The 20,189-nt window shown below is 43.0% G+C and overlaps 1 protein-coding gene across 3 annotated transcripts in view; it reads left to right on the forward strand.

Moving 5' to 3' along the window:
* MUC13 (mucin 13, cell surface associated) overlaps positions 1 to 20,189 on the forward strand; it is a 648,793-nt gene that overhangs the window by 112,050 nt on the left and 516,554 nt on the right. For all 3 annotated transcript variants that reach the window (XM_069224633.1, XM_069224634.1, XM_069224636.1), the window contains one exon: positions 6,598 to 6,642. In XM_069224633.1, coding sequence (XP_069080734.1) covers positions 6,598 to 6,642 — 45 coding nt within the window. The remainder of the gene's footprint in view (positions 1 to 6,597; positions 6,643 to 20,189) is intronic.

Raw genomic sequence — 20,189 nt, forward strand, 5'->3', positions numbered from 1 at the left:
TTCCACTCTCCCTTAAACCCCTCTCATGCGCCCTGCATGCCATAACATTTATTTTAACATTATATGTCAACGTGATGGTTGAAAAATCTGAAGCTCACACTCCCCCAACCTTACTGACCAAGCTACACCCCTGGATGAACCTTAGCTTGTTGAGTACTGTAAAGAAACACTGTGCAAGGTGGGACAACTAGGAGCTTGGTAAATGTTGCCACACACAATGGTTCTGGTTGCTCTATGTCTTTCTTTTTGTGGTTAATGTGTCCACGACTGTATGCCACCAGTGCAGGCATTAGTAAGCGTGGTCCATTTGAACCCTGAAAGACACTGCACATTCAAACCTGTTGAGGGCAGGAGTAATTCAATTTCCAGGATGGAAATGGGAAGGGAAATCACTCAATATTGGTAGGGGTGTACAGGAAGTGGAAGGAGAAAAGTGCAATATCTGAAAGAAAATTACTCAAAGGCAAGGTATTTTCTACAGTGCAATTAATGCATCTCTCAATTTACTACAAGCGGAGGATAGCCTACAAGACTAACATTCTGATTTTTTTGTGCATTGAAGGCCTATTTTTAGGAAGCTCCACTGGTGCTATAACTCCATGCTTGGTAAAATATATTTACACTAGCGCTTAAATATTGTGTTTCAGGGAAACTGTTGTGGAACGCACACAGCCTGTGCCACTTCCCAACTTCCTCCTGTACAATTAAGCTATACATGTCTGGTTTGTCAGCTTGCACTAATCTTTACACGTCAGCACACATTTTACCCACGGGAGCACCAATATTCAAGGGCGACCGTCAATGAATCTCCGCATTTAACTTGATTTCTTTACATTTCTGCTGTATTTTGATCATTTCTTCTGTTTCTTTGAAAGGAGCAATTCATGAAGAAATAGAAACTGTGAGATGATCATCATACATAGATTGGTGTAGTATGGCTTCTATAACATTATACCCAAGTCAATAGTATTGAACTACAATTGTCGGTGCATCTACTGCATCGCCTTCCCTTACACCACGAAGGGAAATATGCAAATATTGTTCTTATCTCAACATCTACTTGCCTAGATGGTCTAGTCAATATAGTGGATCCGATATTGTTATGCCATACAGTGCAAACGAAATAGTGGAGCTATATCACAAAATGCTAAATGGATGTATAAATTAAAACATTTAAAAAGTAACACTATTAGAACAGAGTAAAATAGGCTTTGGTTGTTGTTAAAATTTGCAGATGTGGAGATGTGTTTACATATTTTATACTTAAAATCTACCTTCACATTAGAAATATTAGCTATCACATTTTGAGATCTGTAACATGTCAGGGAAAACTAGGCCTGCTTATCAACAAAGCAGTGGATAAAATAAAGTATCCAGCATATATTACTTTATATACAGTTTTATAAAACTGTGCAGTCAAAACGTGTCTGAAGATAATCTCTGGGAGGCCATTAAGTAAAGCAGTGTCAAAACAGCACACCAAAAGGAAGGTAACTACCTAATTTTTCACAAAATAATCAAGCCAAATAAACTGTAAAGTGTTGACGCAAAGAAAAGAAACACATTAACTAACTCAATGTATTTATTTTGTGCTCCAGAAAAAAAATAAACTCATGCTGATAAAAAAACTGATCAATGCAATAATAATAATAATAATAATAATATTATCAAAGATCGAACTCGGAGCTGTAAGGAGCGCCGCAGTTTGCAGAGTGCACTCAGAAAGATGAGTAAGGAAAGCAGGGCAGCTAGAAACTACTATGTCACATTAAAATCGTATTTACACCATGGAAGGGCATTAACAACACCACATAAACGTGGATGCGTTCTCGGGCGTTCCTCGCTCGCCTTGTCTCTAAATTGCTGTTATTTATGGGTTATGTGGATGTAAAACGGAGCAAGGTTAGTGCTGTACAGAGTCAAAGGCAAGCACACAGCCAACAAGTGAAGAGAGTGGTTGCGGCTTACTCTATTGTTACTTCACTGTGATGGAGTGTTGTTTAAAGAAGTGTGTCTGCAACTCTTCAGTACATTGGAGCAGCGTTGGGGTTGTCCTTATTGACACTGGGATGATTTTTTTTTTTTTTTAAGTCAGAGCTGGTACCAGGACATCTTTGTGTTTTTGACAATTTTCATGTGATGTTCCTCTTTGATACCTTATACTAAGTTTTGAAATCAAAAGATCAAATAATAACACAGGGTCTGAGAAAGTGTGCATGTAGTTACTCATACAAACGTCACCTGCAAAGGGAAAAAGTGTAATTAACCAGTGTGAGAAATTGGGCTGTTGGTTGATTGGGGTGTGTGTCATGGTCAAGCAGCAACCACAATCCCTGTCAGGTTGAGGCAGAAGCCTATCCTAAATTTACCTGTACACAGCCCTCTATTGGATGGACATAGAGCAGTCAGGCTGAACCTGGAGGCAACGTGTAAAATATTTGTGCAAAACTTCAAACAGTAATTAAAAGGATGCCACACATAATTACAAAAATAGAACTTTTTTAATAAATATAAAAACATGACCAAACAACTTAAATCCAATTTGTAGAACTGAGATATAGATCAAAATAGGACCAAAAAGCACAAAGAACCAATTGTGGATATTTAGTTGCGCCTGACCGGGACAAAGTTACAAGCTGAGGTCAACCAAGATGGAGTGTGGGCTGGTTAGTGGAACTAAATTAGGCCTGCTGAACAAAGTACCTTAAATCCTGGTTTGCGGAGAGGTGCAAGGATCCGCATCAAAGATGCATTGTGCAGCCAAAAGATGCGTAATTTCCAGGATGCGGCGAGGCTGCGATGTGTAGAACCTGCGCCATTGTCGCTGATCCAGTTGACGAGAATTCCAATGCAATGTCTGGCTTCGAGGTTGCGGCGCACAGTCAAGGCAATGTGTTGGTTCCAAGGGGCTGTAAGGATGCGATTCGGTGTCCGATGTAGTTATTGAGGCCGCTGTCAATGAGGGATGCGAGGGCCTGCATTGAGAATGCATTGCTCAGTCTGAGTGATGCAGTGGTTCTGAAAAGCTGAGATATGGGCCTTTGGGATGGGTCCAAACCAGACAGCAGCTGGGATGTGTTTGTTCTGCTATGGTTTATGCCGAATAGCAGAGGAGATGTATTGATTGCTAGATTCACAGAGGCTAGCAGAGCACCTCAAGCCCACTTTGAAGGGTCCAGGACTAGAGTGGCACCACTTGGCAGGGTAGACTCACAGATGCCAGAGTCTAGGTGCAAGTACAAGGTTGTTTGAAGCTTCTTATGTCCCTGAGGTTTTAAATGAGGAGGCCAACCCACTAGCCCTTGGAGTCATTCTGGGTTCAAGAGATATAGGTCCAGTCCTTCTCATCCAGGCAAGAGGGCAGCAAGTCAGCTTGGCAGCAGCAACCACAATCCCTTTCAGGGTGAAGCACAAGCCAAGGCCAATTTAACCTGTGCTCAACGATGTGGTAGCTTGGCACAGAGCAGTAAAGCTTAACTTAGATGCAATCTGTAAAGTATTTGTGCAACACTTCAAACAGTAATAAAACTTAAAAAAACACACAAAAAAATCCCACATCAAATTAGAAAAATAGAACTTTCTTTAATAAATAAGATGACCAAAACAACAAATATCCAATTAGTAGAACCAGAGATATTCATTTTTAAAGATTTAGGTCAAAATAGAACCAAAAAGCACAAAGATCCACCTGTGGATATCTGTTCGCTGAGGACCAGGACAAAGTCACGAGTTCAGGCCAACTGCAATGGAGCGAGGGCCCGCTACAGGGACCCAATTAGGACTGCAGAACAAAGTACCTTAAATCCTGGTTTGGGGAGTCCTATGAGGATCTGGTTCAAAGTTGTGTCGTGCAGCCGAAGCTATGCGTCTGTTCTGAGATGCGGCGTGGCTGCGATGCCTGGGCCTGCATTTTCCACATGTATTCCATTAACGGGGCTTGCGAAGCAAAGTTAAGTGCCGATGTGTCAGGTCCAAGGAGAGGCAAGGATGCAATGCGGAGTGTGTCGTAGTCAAGACTGCTGTTGAACAGAGATGCAAGGGCCTGCGTTGAGGATGCGTCATGCAGTCAGGGTGATGCGGCGGTTCCGGGGAGCTGCACTTCAATGCAGCCTTTCTGATGGGTCTAATCCACGCAGCAGCAGGATGCTTGGGTTCTGCCTGAGTTTGCGCCACACAACAGAGGAAGTGCATCGGTTCTGCTAGAGCCACAGAAGATGGCATAGCACCTTAAGCTCACTTTCAAGGATCTGGGTTTTGGGATCAAGAGATGCAGGTCTAGTCCTTCTCTCCCAGGCAAGAGGGCAATAGACAGCGGGCAAGCACTGCAGGACAGCGATTGCCTGAGGGCAGCAGCCCAGTCATTGTATCAGCACAGCAATATTTCTTTCTGGCAGAGTATCCACAGGTCTAGAAATGTACAGAAGAATTGCTATCTGGGGCTCTCTTTTATACCCTGGTACCCTGATTGTGAAAGGTGGGAGAAGCTTTAGACAGTGGTTTTGAAGTGCATGAAATCTCCTGTCTCCCTTGCTCCGGTTTCAAGCTGGCTGCAGTGACAATGCTGGGTTGTTTGTATGAAGGCAGAGCACAGGCTAGTTAGGTGTAGGTGGAGCTCTGCTTAGCTCTACCCCCATCGTGTCAGCAGATGGCCCATCCAGGCACTCCTAACCCTACTGTTATGTGACTGTGTGGGAGGAATTCACAAAGTCTGACTGTCAGTTACACCCCGTCATGTGCCCCAAGACAGGCTATAACAGTGGTTCCCAATCTGTGCGCCGCGGCTCGCTGGTGCGCCATCAAAACTAGCCAGGGGCGCCGCACACAGTTTGGGAACCACTGAGCTATTTATAGCCCTTGGGCCAGTTCGTACAAAATAAAACTACTCAGTTGTAGCAGCTCTTTTTTAATTTTGTCCTTGAGCGCCCTCTGGTGGTTAAACACAACTAAAGGGATTCTACATTTCACAATATTTAAACAGTTATGTTATAACTACATAAAAATGAGACCTGCCCATTTTACTAGGGTTACGTCAACCAATATTTTCCCCTTACTAAAAAACCCTATGCATGCTGTAATTAAACAACTGTTACATTTTTATTTTTTACAGTTATATATAGAATTACAATACCTTCATTGGCGTCATCCCAATTCTTTTCAGGGAGAAAAATGGATGTACTCCCTAGGCCAGGCTTACATCCCCCACCCGCCAACAAAAAGTAACATAATGGGGAGCCGCAGCCAGTGGCCAATAGATCAAGGGAGCCGTGGGTCGAAAATGTTTGGGAACCACTGGGCTATAAGCACAAAAGGGCTAGGGGCAGGAAAATTCTAACTTTCTAAAAGTGGCATTTACAGAATTGTAATTTAAAATCTGACTTCACCTTAATTTAGGATTTTAAATTCCAATTCCAACAAAACCAAACCTGAAATCTTTACCTGGTCCTATTTCGAAATTACACTTATATAATGTAACCAGGTAACTCAAATGTTATCCTGTTGAGGAGGTAAGCCTCCTGCTAGTGGAAAAAAATTCTAGAGTTTCTCACTCCCAGGGCATATAATGCTTAAAAGTACATGTCCGACCTTTTTGCGTACATGACGTAACCTCATTGTCTATCTAGAGCTTACTGTAGAGGTGATTTATATGCAATAAAAGGAGAGTTTTAGACCTGGCAAAAAGGGATTGAAATGCCAAGTAGACATGGAAGATTAAACTGACATTGAGGCTGCAGTGGAACGCCTGGGGAATGCTTACAGTGCTACTTAAGTGGGTGGCACAATATATGCTGCAGGCCAACTGGTAGTATTTAATTTACAGGTCCTGGGTATATGGTATGCCACTACACATGAGACTTATAAGTAAACTAAATACGTCAATAAGGTATAAGTCAATTTAACCATGTTTTAGGGGGTGAGCACACACACTTCAGCACAGGACAGCAGCGGTAAAGTGCACAGAGCCCTAAAACCAACAAAAAGAAGTTCAACAAAAAGAAGGAAGTGAGGCAAACAGTTTGGAGGAAGACAACCCTAAGGCTGACAGGTCTAACAACCAGCTTTTCCTACATATGTCATCATAACTACCCTAAGTGAATATTCTTTCATCCCACTCGGAGTATCATCTCCTAACAAAAAGAAACTCAGTATCGCATCCTCAAAGTTCAATCAGACACTCTTTTCAATTAACTTTCCTGGATAATGTTTTTCATTGACAAATAACGTTATGACTGTAACCTTTGTCTCAAGGAAACCGATGCCTTTTTTAAAGAAGAATAGCTTGTGAAATCAACTATCATCGTGCATTGCAGATGGAATAAACTACTCTATGCTCTTTTTAAGTCTTCATGACATATTCTTCAATATGATTTACTTATGTGTTAAAGATTAAGAATTCATTATGCAAGTCATGATTTAAATGGGATTTTAGTAATGGTTATGGGCAGTCTAAAATCTTCAAACTGTATTGCAGGAATGAATGACTTACTGTATTATTGGATATTTTAAAGTTTTTAATTTTGAATATATATTTCATATGTGAGGGTTGTATGTAGGAGTTGGAGTTAATTCTACTGTGTAATTGTCTTTTTAACTTTACAGCAACACCTCACTCGCCTATGACAGGTTTAACAGAACCTACCACAGGTAATGCATAATAATCTGATAACATGATTCAGGGAATGCCTTAACTATTTTTAGAAATGTATTCACTGGTTACGCACACTGTAAGAAGATGGCTCTCTATATTGCACACTAAAATGAAGTACACTGTGTAGTGAGTCCAGTAGACACCCAGTTGGCTTTGCTGAGGCAAAGTTAGATAGGACTAATGTTCTATTTTGTGATACTGTGAGCAAACAGTTTGGCTTATCAAAGAGCTGTGTTAAGCATGTTTTACACTCACAGAGGCAATAAATGAAAAACACACTCAAATATTAAATCAGCGACCAATTTAGAAAAACAACAATTCTTTTTATATATGTTTCAAACCCAAGAACTTCGTAATCAGGTAAGTAGACCTTCACACACAAATGCTTTGCAGTTTCAGAAATCAACACTTAGTGTAATTTTCAGAGTTCTTTCAATGTTATCCTATTGAGGAAAACGATGTTCAGCAAACACCGGGTTAACAGTGACTTACGAGGTCGGGCTCAGGAAAAAAAGGTAAGTACTGGGCACTAATGAAAACCACACCAGTAGGTTACACCTGGCGGCAATGATGCTTCAAGTGCCCAATGGTTCTGTTAGTGCATCAGACCTTATTAAGTAAACTTACAAGGGAGACGCAAATACACCAATGGACCTTCTGACTACGCTTTGAGTTTTTCCCACCATGAACCCCGAACCAATACAAATCTACAGCGATAACAATCAATGACATCAATAATCAGTAGAAATCAGTAATTTCCACACACCATGACCTTGCAGCCATGAATAACCACACCTTTAAGTAAAAGTTAGAATGATTATTTTCCTATATTAACAATGCTAACGTCATGTAACTTTGTCTCAAAATCAAATGATAAACATACAGAAACAATACTGGCTGTCCAAAATGGCGAAAGAATCGCAATCTAATCAAAGCTTGAGCTACCACACATTCTAAAGTTACAGTACAAATTAATAGCAAGAACAACTGCGCAAAGGATGTAACATACATTTAGAATTCAGCAAAGAAAGGACATCAACAGTTATTACATGTGGCGAACTTCATCAGTGAGAACCCTAACTAACACCACATTAGAATAGCATGTTTGGGCTTCATGCAAAACAATTTAGTCACACAAATGTGGGACAACATCTAACTATGGCTCTACCAAAATTAGCAATGGGCACCTAGAAACAAAAGCAAATAGACATAACAGTTAGTAATATAACCTTAATACCTGTCCTCGATATGGTTCAGCAAGCTGTGACAGTCTTTGTCAATAGGACATCAGTTTGGTCAGCAATACATCAGGAATCAGCATAAAAGTTCAGAAAAAGCAAAGTCTCTTTAAGCAGTTCGAAAGAATATAACTAATGGCCTAACTTCTCAAGAAGAAGGGGGAGAGTGGCTTTTCTCCTCTCTGTGCAGTCTGGCTAAGTTAGATTTCCTAAAACTACTTCCCATGTCCCTATTGGTTAAAGAATCGCATGTTCGCATTTAGTCCAATGAAACTAAAATTTCCAATCTACATTTATATTAGTACATGGTTCACATATCAATAATTGGCTCCTCGTCTCCAGTTCCCATTGTTTGGCTTGTCAGGTATCAATATTGTTGCAGCTTATACTCCAGTCAGTGCATCCATTGTCTTCTCCTGGGAAGGTCAGTCCTACACACAGCACATTAAACATTGTTTCACTAGCAAGTACATCATCTTCTAGCAAGCAGTTCTCATGAGAAAGACTTTCAGTTGCGAGTCCTTGGTCAGCACAGTGGAAAACCACAATCTAATTCTCTAAGCATCCATTTTATATAACGCCTAAGAAATGCAGCTTGACATGAGTCCGTGGAACTTGGCCCAGACCTTGCTAAGTTAAGACCTACAGTTAATAAAGCTAATACATAATGCATAACCTTTAATATGACATATTACTAAATAATCAAACATATGCTCAACCTTTTATATTAATAAGCTATTAATAAGTACACTTTGTGAACATTGGGGGTCATGCTGGTTGGCGCACCCTCAAATGTGTGTATTGTTTTTCCTTACGTTAATACATTTTCTATGCAAATCCAACACTCAGAATACATGAATAATCATTAGTAATTTCAGCCTAAACAGTTCTCTAGGGAGTTGGAGCTCGTGAAGACAGGCTGCAGGCTCTGACTAGGAAGCGAGTTGAAGACAACAAATAGGTGAGTTGAAGACTTGGAGTTCTCAGGACATAAGTGCACCTTTGGTCCCTTTCTTCAGGGCTCAGGGGCGACGGATACTGGTGTGTTCTTAAGCATTGGGTTCTCCTTGTCCGGGAGCACTCCTTGTCAGGGGTCCTGTGTGCTGAGCGTGCAGGTGTCGTTGAGGAGTCCAGCAAGGGTGGACCCAGGGTGGACTCAAGCTCAGGGGAGCAGGGGACATCGTTGGCATGGTGACCCACCTCAGATTGCATCGGGGGAATGGGTGCAGTGGTTGCTGGAGGTGTTAGGCTTTCTCTCACCACAAGGCTGCGGGTGACTTGGGTGAGTCCAAGAGAGGTGACACTCGGGTGGACTCAGACTCTGGACAGCTAGCGAACCTTGTTTTTTTTTTACAAAACAGATTTATTTTATTACCATTTTTGATGATAACAAAACAAAACAGTGGCATTCTCTTACAATGCCAAATAATGTCCTTTCAAAATTGAGGAGGAAAGAATACGAGGCCTGTCACATTTATCATCATTGGACTAAGATAAGAAGTCTGGCCAGTCCTATAACAAAGTATTCGAACTACAGTATTGTTCTTCCTGTCCCTCCCAGCCCCCAGTATTCTGCCCCACTGGGTCAGTGTAGTAATCGCAATTATTGTCAGCTGAATTAATGAGTGCATTAGCTAATGCTAATGGAGCTCCTTCTGTATATAGGGGTGGTGACTCAAGTGCGCTGTGGACACTCATCCCCCCATTTATACCTCTGGGTCCTTCGGGCAGTCAAGTAGCAGCTCCCATAACTGTGCTACCTCGTTTTGACCTATCCCCCTGCAAGCCTACCTTCGCAGTAGTGCCCCCTCACACTCCACCCACCTCTCTAACTCTTGTTTCCAGGAGAGCAAGCTAGGCCCTTTGTGATCTTTCCATTTTCTAGTATTTCTCTCTTAGTCAGTTTTAGCCCTAAGTACTAGAACTTGCTATTCACCTTATTCTTGGCTGTATGGGGAAACCAATGTAGTAGGCAATGGGCTGGTGTAGTAGGGACCGTTTTTTCAGTGATTGCTACCAGAAATCTAGTGACCTCCGACAAATATGAGATCAGAACTAGACAGGCGCATAGCATGTGTAAAAAAGAGGCTCCCACAGTCCTGCATCTGGGACATGCTGCTCACGTTGCATTAAAATGTCCAATCCTCTCTGGTTTGAGATATGCCCTGTTTAAGATGTAGAAGTTTATAAGCATAAATCTAGCGTTTCAGGAGATTCTGGGATTTCTCTCCACTATGACCTCCCAGGCCCTCTCCAGGATAAGTATATCCAAGTCCACCTCCCACTTAGCATGCAGATGGCAGTAAAGACAAATGATCGCCTTGAATGTCCCTGCTGCTTGGAGGACATAAGAGCAACAAAGATGCGAGCGGGGTTCTGCGTCCCCCATTCTCCAGTGCTTGTGGATGGTCTTCAGGGCCCCATGGAGCAGGAAATGCCTACCTGGTAAGCCAAACTCCTCTCTAAACACCTCAGAGAGGGCTAGGGTGCAGATCAAGAACTGGTCCCACAGTTTGGTAGTACACACTGCAGCCCAGGCCGCCAGTCTGTCCCATCCATGCCCAATCTTCATCAACGAAAGTATGGTAAGGGGTAATTCCGGAGAATAAGTCATCCTAATACCTGATTTCCAGATTACTTTTCCCCAACATTTCTGCATGGTTTTGTGCGCTTGCAAGGGCAATCCAGCTGGATTATTAGTTCACAGAACCAGTTTAAGTAATGTATGCTGAATGGGGACAAACCCATCTATGGGCCCCTATGGGTGTCGTCTGAATGCTAGCCATTGCTGCTTGACTGCCAGATAATATAGCTCAATATCAGGGACTGCTAACCCACCTTATGACACCAGACGCTAAGCGTAGAGAGCGCCACTCGTTGCCTCCCAGTCCCCCATATAAATGTTGTGCTTATTGTGTCTAAGTCTGCAAAATAGCACTAAGGGACCCCAAACAGATGACAGCAAACGGGGTAAGACTACAATCTTGAGGAGGGCAACCCGTCCAACCACCAAGAGTGGGACAGTCTGCCAGAAAGCGACAGATGACTTCAAGTTACGAGAGCCGTCCCGTAATTGCCTTCCAACACATCATGAGTAGAATGAAAAATGTTGACACCCAGGTACGGCAGGCAATGTAGTTCCAATTCTAAGTACAGAGGGAGGTCTCTCAGGTCCTTGTTTTCACCAATAGGGAAGACTTCAGTCTTGTATCAATTTACCCTCAGCCCGGACACCGTTGCAACATAGATCTAGCTTGTAACCGAGATCTAGCTCCCTGCAGGTCCCTCTCTGTGTCACATAGCAATAGAACGAGGTCGTCAGCGTACATCGCTTTCCACTGTGCCACATCTTCCGCTCTGATGCCCTCTTAATAGGCCCCTGATCTGGCCTGTACCGCCAGAGGCTCCACAGCAATAGCAAATAGCAAGGAGGACAACAGGCACCCCTGGCCGGATGCCTCTCTCCACTGCAAAGCTCTCTGAAATATATTGGCCCGTCCACACTCTGCCCGTGGGGTGAGTATACAGGAGTCACGTCCAGTATATAAAGCCCTGGCCTATTCCCATAAGGCCCATGACCTCATATAAATAGTCCCACTAAAGGTTGTCAAACGCCTTATCAATATCAACTGCCAGGATAGCGGCTGTATTCTGCTCAATTGAGGCACCTTCAAGTATAGCCATGAGTCTTGGAATATGAAAGGCTGTTACATTTGGGAATAAAGCCTGTTTGGTCATGATGGATCAACTCAGTCATAAAAGGGAGAAGCCGGGAGGCCAGTATCCCGCTCAAGATTTTGTAATTGACATTGAGCATGGATAACGGTTGATATGCCCCTACTTTAGTGACTGGTTCTCTAGGCTTGAGCAGAGGAACAATCAATGCATCCCTGCTTGTTGGAGGCAAATAACCTCCTGTACGGGCCTCCTTTTATAACTTCACCAACCACAGGGCCGGCTCTGCTGCATAGGTGCTGTAAAACTTGAGCATTAGGCTGTCCAAAACTGGGACTTTGCAGCAAGCCCTTCTCTTAATTGCCCCTAAGACCTCTGGCAAGGTAATCCCCTCACCCAGGGCGATAGCTTCAATGGGATCCAGTAATGGGACGACAATGTCCTGGAGAAACCGAACTCGCCTTGGACCAATCCAGAGACAGTCTGCTAGTGTAAAGAGCCCGATAAGAAGAAGCTAAACAGGCATTAAGTGCTTCTTGGGTCACTAGGGACTCTGATACTCATGATGAGTTCCCCTATCGGGGAGCCCTGGCCGGTCGGGTTAGCAAGCCACGCTAGGAGGCATTCTGCCCGTTTCCTCTCAGCATGCGTTCTTTCAGTGTATGCCTTATAGTCATAGGAGTGAAGCCATTTGGTGTTTCCACAACCTCCTCCCAGGCCTCCTGAAGCCTCTGGTTAAGGCCCAGGTGGCCTGGTTCATTTAATGCTAAGGATTGAAGTCTGGATTTCGTTCTCGAAGCAGGGTGGAACAAATCCCCACAGACTCAGAAAGGCAATGCCCCCTGATCACAACCTTAAGGCTTCCCACTCTGAGTGGAATTTCAAGACCGAACATTTCTTGGGAAGAAAAATAATTCAGTATCTCACAGAGCACTGCTTCCTGAAATGGGAGGGTCTTTGAGGTCTTCCGGCTTTAGCCTCCAGGGTGGGATCGACGTAACGTGCCTGCCCCCTGTCAGCAGACCAGAACTGGGTTGTGATCTGACAGGGTGTGGGATAGGTACTCAATTCCCCCAACTGCAGCATGTGCATCTGGGGAGCACAAATAAGAGTTATGTCCTATATGCAATTTGTGCATCAACAAGAAAAAAGGACAATCCCTTCCCAGGGGGTGGAGGGTGCACCAGCTATCTCGGAGTCCCCAGTGATCACACCAGTCACAGAACGGCTTTGCCGCCCGATGCATGTGCAAATCCGGCAAGGGGGTTGAGATTGGTCCAAATAAGGATCCACCACACAGTTAAAGTCCCCCCTCTGATGATCGCCTTTCCCACCAGTATATGAGAAATCCGGGAGGTCAAGTGATCAAAAAAGGCGGGCTGATTTATATTAGGGCAATACACATTAATTAGTGAAATATATTGTCCATTTAGTTTGCCCATTATTGCCAAATGCCGACCCTTGGGGTCCATTTCAGCATGCGCCAACGAGAAGGGCAATCCTGCCCTGAACCATTTTAGCGCCCCCCTTGCATATGCAGAAAATGTTGTATGAAAAAGGTGTCCTTGCCATACTGCTGCTGAGCTGCACCTTTTTTAGTGGCCATATGTGTTTCCTGCAGAAAAGCAATACCCAACCCCGCACCTTGCAGGTATGCAAACACATATATCGCTTGGTCATGGAGTGAATGTACCTAACATTCCACGATATTAGTTTATAACATTGCCTTTGAGCCATAAGCAAGTCACTTCTTGTCCACTTAGAGGGCTACCCCTCCATAGTACAAGTGGGTAGCTACCCATTAGATAACAGTGGGCCTTGTTTTCAGAGTCCTCCAGCCTGGCCTCAAGGGTCTTCAGATGAGTCTCAATAATGCTCATCTGGTTGCTAGTCTCTGCCATTACAGGAGCCATTTCCAAGAGTTCCCTCTCCATTGCAGAAACTCAGGCATCGAGGGTCATACCGTAAGAGACAATACAAAAAAAAATATACACAGTTCCACTGAAAAAAAGATAGATCCCTGTATAGAGCTGGGAAAGAGAACGGGAAAGGTCACTGGGAGACCAAATATAATGGAACAAGAGCCCTCATTCACCAATTGGTGACATGCTTGATCATCGGGTTAGGCTCCTCGTCAGGCCGGCGCTGCAATGCCTGATGGGCCCCACGAGGGGGCTCTTTGCCGGAGATCTTTTTACTGTAGATAGTTGCCGGTCGGTATATGCTGGTACCTAGGATTGGTATGAAAAAAGGGTGCTGTTAAAAATGGCTAGAGGTAGAAACGATTATTTATTTTGATATTAAAACTCTGTCATGATTAAAAACAAAAACGATGGGAGAGAAAAAGATAAGGTCTAGGCTCCCCTAATCTAATAAAGTGTTGCAAATACACTAACCCTCTAGTCTGGGAGTGTAGTGTGTGCAAGTACAATATCCCCTGTGCTGCTTCTAAATTAAGGTCAACATGTTTCTCGCTTCTTTAATCTACAAGATCTGGTGCGATTCTTCAGGACCAATAAACCTACCTAATCCTTAAACTTTACAACGCCTATAGTAGGTTATACCATATTTCCCAGGAACCTGGAAAACAAAGATAGAAAAGAGTAAAGCATATAAAATAGCACAAAACATCTGGTGATGTGGAATGTGAAAAACGTGGGGAGAATCAAAAAACACACTGGTGATATATCCCCTGCGTGATGTGCATGTCTAAAAAGTGAGCACACAAAGGTAATAAACAAACGTTGCACACCCATGCTTACCCTCCTCGTATTAGGGCAGAGGTTCCCAATCTGTGTGCCGTGGCACCCTGGTGCGCCTCCAAAACTACCCAGGGGCGCCACAATGTAAATATTCAGAGTGCAATTTCTTTTGTTTTTCAAGCTGGCTTTCAAACATGTTTTGCTAAGATGAAACTCCCTCTGGTACCACTAGATGGCAGTGCGACATGCAAAATAGCACAGGAATTGCTCCTATCTTGTCAGAACAGTTAACACAAACTATGAGCAATGTAGAAATAACAAGCATTTGCAATGCAATGGGTCTCGCATTTGCTTGAGTTAGAGCTATTAGCGTTGTAAATTCCTAACTGGACTTATCCTGTCACATAAATTGAAAATGAAAAGTAAAATAGTTAACAGAAGCAAGTCAATTCAAAGTGTTACTGCGCATTAGCGTGAGCACGAGAGTTATTGGCTCCCTGCGTGAATGTCTAGAAAGGATCGCGGCTGGGCTTTTGCATAATTATGAATTTACAGCATGTGCCACGTAGGCCATTATCTGCTGTATAATCTGCAGATTTACACAAAAAATATTTCTAGCTCAAATTGTTCAAAAGTTACTAAAAATGCAGCAACACGCGTTGCCGGGCAGTGAAGAGCCCTTTGCAAAGGTTAACTTGTCATCTTTCTGTGGCTTATTTCAGCGTTAAAGTGGTATCAAGGATGTGCAACCCACACCCAGACTGTGTTACCAAGTTTAAAAATGCCGAAATGATGAAGGAACAATATTACAACATGTGCTGCATTATGCTGAGTAATTTGCCTTTTCTTGATGCATAATGTGGCCCTCCACTGCCACATAATTCCAGTGACGCTAGCTATGACTAGCTGGCAAGTGGCAGAGGGCAGTGTTTCGCTGGATGCTGAAAACTGTTCATATGACAATGGTTAGTTTTGGGATTTCTAGACATAAGTTATCAAAATATTTTTTTTCTGGTGAGTCCAAGTTACCAAGGACGCAATGCTCAAGTTGTGAGCTTCTCTTGTGCAAATCATCGATTTTCTGGTGTTTTTGGTCCAGTGAGTGAATGAAGTAAACCGGAACTACAGTTCTTAAAATACCTTGTTGTTAAACACCCAGGAGTAGAGGATGTGTCCTTTTCGATGCCCAGCATCTGATAACCTTAGTCACAACTACAACTGTTTTTGCTGTTTTTAGATTATCTGAAAGACTAACCTCACCATGATTGGAACTGTCTGTATAACGCACCTGGTCTGAACTAGTTAAAGTCCTTGAATTTCTGAAGGGCTCTAAAACAAGCCAGGGCACATACTTAAGATCCTTTCTCTGCAGCACACTATAAGGGCATGATAACGCACAGGCACACAGCTGAAAAAAGTGCGCTGCCCCTCTTTCCACACATGACCCGGCGCAAACAGGGGCATAACTCGCTCCCTAAATCTAGGGGGTAAGCTTTAAATTTTCACAAACATTCAGGCTGGCATAAAATGTAAAAATTCATTATAGGACAAGCAGGGGGCATGAGAGGTCTAAAGGGGCAGTGGAAACAGAGAGGACTGTGGATTGGTAGGAGTACTAAGTGAGAGAAAGTACATTATTTTGTGAAATGACCAATATTTTTTAAGGCTTTCCAAACATAGAGAGGGCGAAAGTGTGTGCATTTTAGTCTGTGCGTGTAAACAGTCCTGGTGAACTCTGACAGACACCTTACCATACCCCACTGAAAGCAGCTGCCCCCAATTACTGATCATAAAAAATCTTATTAGGGGTGTAAGACCTCACATGCCACTCATGAACCTACGCCCTGGATGCAAACTATACATAAAACACCTCATGCTCAGAACACACACCAATCAATACAGTCATAGCGCCAGGTGATCGATAAGTTGTGTTGACTCCTGTTTACCTGGTGTTTAGTCCACATTTGCCCTCACTCCAGCCCGGCTGCTGCTGTGACACACACAGGACACCGGGGTCAGCTGTCTGTCTTTGTCACAGTATACTGTGCATGCCTTTCCCTCGCAGTCACAGCCTTCCTCCCACATCTCCCCCCCTCCACATCTTCCCTGAAATCACCTCCCCACTCAGAGCTGAGTCCCTTTATGTAATCCCTGGGAGTTGTAGGCAACAACAGGTACAAAACAGGTACCATGATCAGGAGAAACGCTGGACTGCAACAGATGGATATAATGTAGACTAGAGGCGTGCACACCCATATCACGTTAAAAGTCTTTAACCACGCTAGACGAAATACCAGATTGCTACGTGCTATGTCTGACCAAGGGTTTATGGTGTTAAGTTAAACTACAAGTTCCAGAATGCAACTTGTTACCTGAAAAACAGAACTATCTAAACCTGTGAGTTATGACCTGGAAGTAACTATAAATCCCAGAATGCAACTTGTTACCTAAAAAGCATAACTGGCTAAACGTGTGAGTTAGGACCTGGGACTAACTTGTAGCTATGCCAACCTCACCAGATAACTCCATGTCACTTTAATTTTACGCAAACTAGTTGGAATTACACTCCCAGAAACAATGATTTGTAAAAGGAAAAACCAGGATTGGAAAAACAATCGGCATTGTTTTATTTACCCTCAACCTTGCCCACTCCACCTCATCGCAGGGCACATCAGCCTTTCACTGTTATCTTTCCAGTGGCCCTGGAGTCGGTTCTGCCATCTCCAGTCAGGCCTTGTGTCTGAGACCATGGGTGGCCCAATGACATGGGAGGCTCATGGGTGACCCTTAGCTATAAAGATGAAAGTGGCATGATCTGCTCGTGAACGAAGTAATGCAAATGACTAGGTGCAGAAGGTATCCGTTCACCAGGTGGTTTTAGGGGGATCGTCTCATGTCAGTAGCTGTAACTGGGGAGTCTTTTGGCCACCCCTGCCAACCATGCATCTAAGGGATCTAGGACCCTAGTCCGAATCCCAACAAATCTCACTCTAACAAAAAAAATAAAAAAACAATCACCCCTTCCGAAACAGCAACAGCAGATGTGTGCAGAAGAGCCGGAATGCCAAGCAAAGACACAGGCCCTTGTTGTTAATTGTTTACCTTAAGTTGTCCTGACAAATGTGTATAGCACGGTGGCACCTGATCCATAATTCACAATGCCAAATCAACCTCACTTGGAGGAGTGGGAAGAAGAAATGACCAGGATGGTCGAGTGCCCTAAAACAATGGGGGTGGGGGCGAATTTAGGTAACTGGTTTGGAAAATGCATTATTAATACCCACAAAACCCTGCCCTCCGTTTATTTTCTTGGAGCCTTGCGGTCAGTGCTTAATATGTAAATAAAAAGGTGCAGGTGCCCAAAGACGACCTTTTAAACACACGGCTGCTGCAATTAATACCCGTATTTATACTTTTTTTAGCGCCGCATTTGCGCCGTTTTTTGACGCAAAACGGCGCAAACCCACAAAATACAATGGTATTTTGCAAGTTTGCGCCGTTTTTGCGTCAAAAAACGACGCAAATGCGGCGCAAAAAAAGTATAAATACGGGCATAAATGTGCGAACACGGACAACTGCGGCAGTGTAATCCATCTAAAGCCACTCCCTGACCCTTCTCCTCACTCTTGCCGCTTTCTACTTTCTCCCTTTGTGACGCCTTTTCGTTTTCCCCTTCCTCCGTCTGTCCCATTTGTGTCTTTTGCTCGCAGCAAATGCTTGAGGCCGAAGAATAAGCGCCGGCCCGCAAAAATAAGTGCCGGTGCTCAGCACCGGAAAGAACAAGCACAAATTAAACACTGCTCGTGGTATATACAAATATAATTCTGCAAATGAGGCAAGCTCAACAGTTTACTAACTATGAGCAACCTGCGTTTTTCTGGTGCACATGAGCCAGGATTTGTGCATTAAATGTTCTTTTTTGCGTTTCTAAACTTTATGCCATTTTAACGTAACATAATTGAATATGAAACAGTCATTTTGACTATAACGTGGTGAAAACATAATATTTAACCCTCAATTGATGTAGCACAATCTCTGTGTTATAATATTTTTTTTTACCAAATTGCACTCATTTTGACTGCGCAGACTGAGCCAGGATTCGAGCTAGTGATGGACATGTGGGCTGAATCTGCACGAAAATAAATCGGAATACATTTTGGACATGAGCCAGAGTTTTAAAAATAATCCGGTGCCCAGCAGCATGTCGATTACCAAATCATCTGTTCCCGGGCAAGGCAAGCGGCCTCAATGTCTTCATCTCCGCAGAACAAAGCCGGGAGCTGCGAGAAAAGGCAGAGAGTAGATAACTCTTTCATGTATGTGATCTTAGCAGGACCACTAATTGAGCTTTTACAAAAACACGAACTGGGGTACCTGACCCAAACATAGGAAAAGTGTTATCCGATTGGCAGATTTAGAACATAAATTCGCTTATCTTTCAAAGAATAGCTCTGTAAATTCCATGTCTTGCGATATAAAGATGATTAGAAGGGCGCGCTGCAAGCTCGTCTTCCTTGGCTCAATTCACCTATCGGGCAAAAGTGCATTTATGTACATAACCCGAAAAAGTGAAATCAACTATGTAAAGCGCTCGACTTCTGCCAAGCGAGATCGCGCTCGTAAATTAGAGAAAAAGAAGTCCAGGAGCCCGATGGAAAACAGCGAGCCTCGCATGTTTTCTGTATTTGGTCGCTGCGCTCGAGGAGGGCTAGCCACCGGAAAAGGCATGACGTATGCGTGCCTTCGACTAATGAAAGCAAGCCGATTTTATTAGGGAAGCCAACGAACCAATAAAAAACACTGATGTGAAGTTGACAGGGCTCCGAGCCCTTTTCTAAATACAAAAAAATCTTGCTGCGATACGCATGCACCAGCGCATGCAACGCAGGCTCAACCCTAAAAACAGAGGCACGTATTGGACTTAATTATGTTTACGTGTCACTTTTAAGGAAATTGTGGTATTGTTTTAATAATATATTTTATTTAATCCTGAAGGGCACTGTTTTTAGTCTTGTTAATGTTAGTTGGTGGGAAGACTTTTTAACATCTTTTGTAGTGTAGGAAAAAGTTCTTATAACTATGATAGTATGCAACAGGTTTATTGCATAAATGTGTTTTTACTTTTTTGATATGGTGTTATGTGGACCTCCATCGGAGTTTTGTACCATAATAAGAACTGAATTGACACGGACTGTGGCACACAACTGTAGTGAGAAGGAATCAGAGACTGCAGACAAATACTGAGGTCTGAGACAGGAGAGTGCAAAGACTCCATCAGACACTAGAAGAGACAGAAGCAGAGTTAAGATAATGGTGACTGCTGGAACATTTAGTAAAGTACTTTAGTAAAGTACTTGAAAGTGAAATATTGTAGTGCTGATTAGTGGAGCTGCATTATTATATATCAAAAGTGGCTCCTTGAGAACTAGAATGACTTGAAGGAGAGCTCCCTGTGCTGTAGGCAATTTTTAAGGAACAAAATAATACTTTTGAAGAAAATCATTATGCAGACCACAGTGCTGAAGAGCATTGTTTCTGTCTTAACCAATGAAAGTTTTTTTTATTAAACAACTGTTATATATTTTTTATTTTGCTACATCTATGATTAACAGTGCACATGTCATAGCCATTATAGCTGATGGTATCTCTGGGTTTCTAGTATTTGTTGAGGTCTTACTTGGGGTTTTTCATCCCCTTTCCTACCGCCTAGAGAGCAAGTTGTGGTCCACATCCATCATTAATAGGTGATTTCCATTTTCTGATCACCCGGGCGGTGAATCGACTTTTTAAAATGACCGCATATTTGTCAGGACAGTCGATTCTTTTTAGATATTGTCCACATTTTCTGTAGTCAAACGAAAACTCACTACCTATATTGGTAGCCATTATCCACCTAGGATTTATCTACATTTCTAGATAAAGTGAGCA

This window comes from Pleurodeles waltl, chromosome 3_1, assembly GCF_031143425.1.
Source record: "Pleurodeles waltl isolate 20211129_DDA chromosome 3_1, aPleWal1.hap1.20221129, whole genome shotgun sequence".
In the NCBI taxonomy this organism is placed as follows: domain Eukaryota; kingdom Metazoa; phylum Chordata; class Amphibia; order Caudata; family Salamandridae; genus Pleurodeles; species Pleurodeles waltl.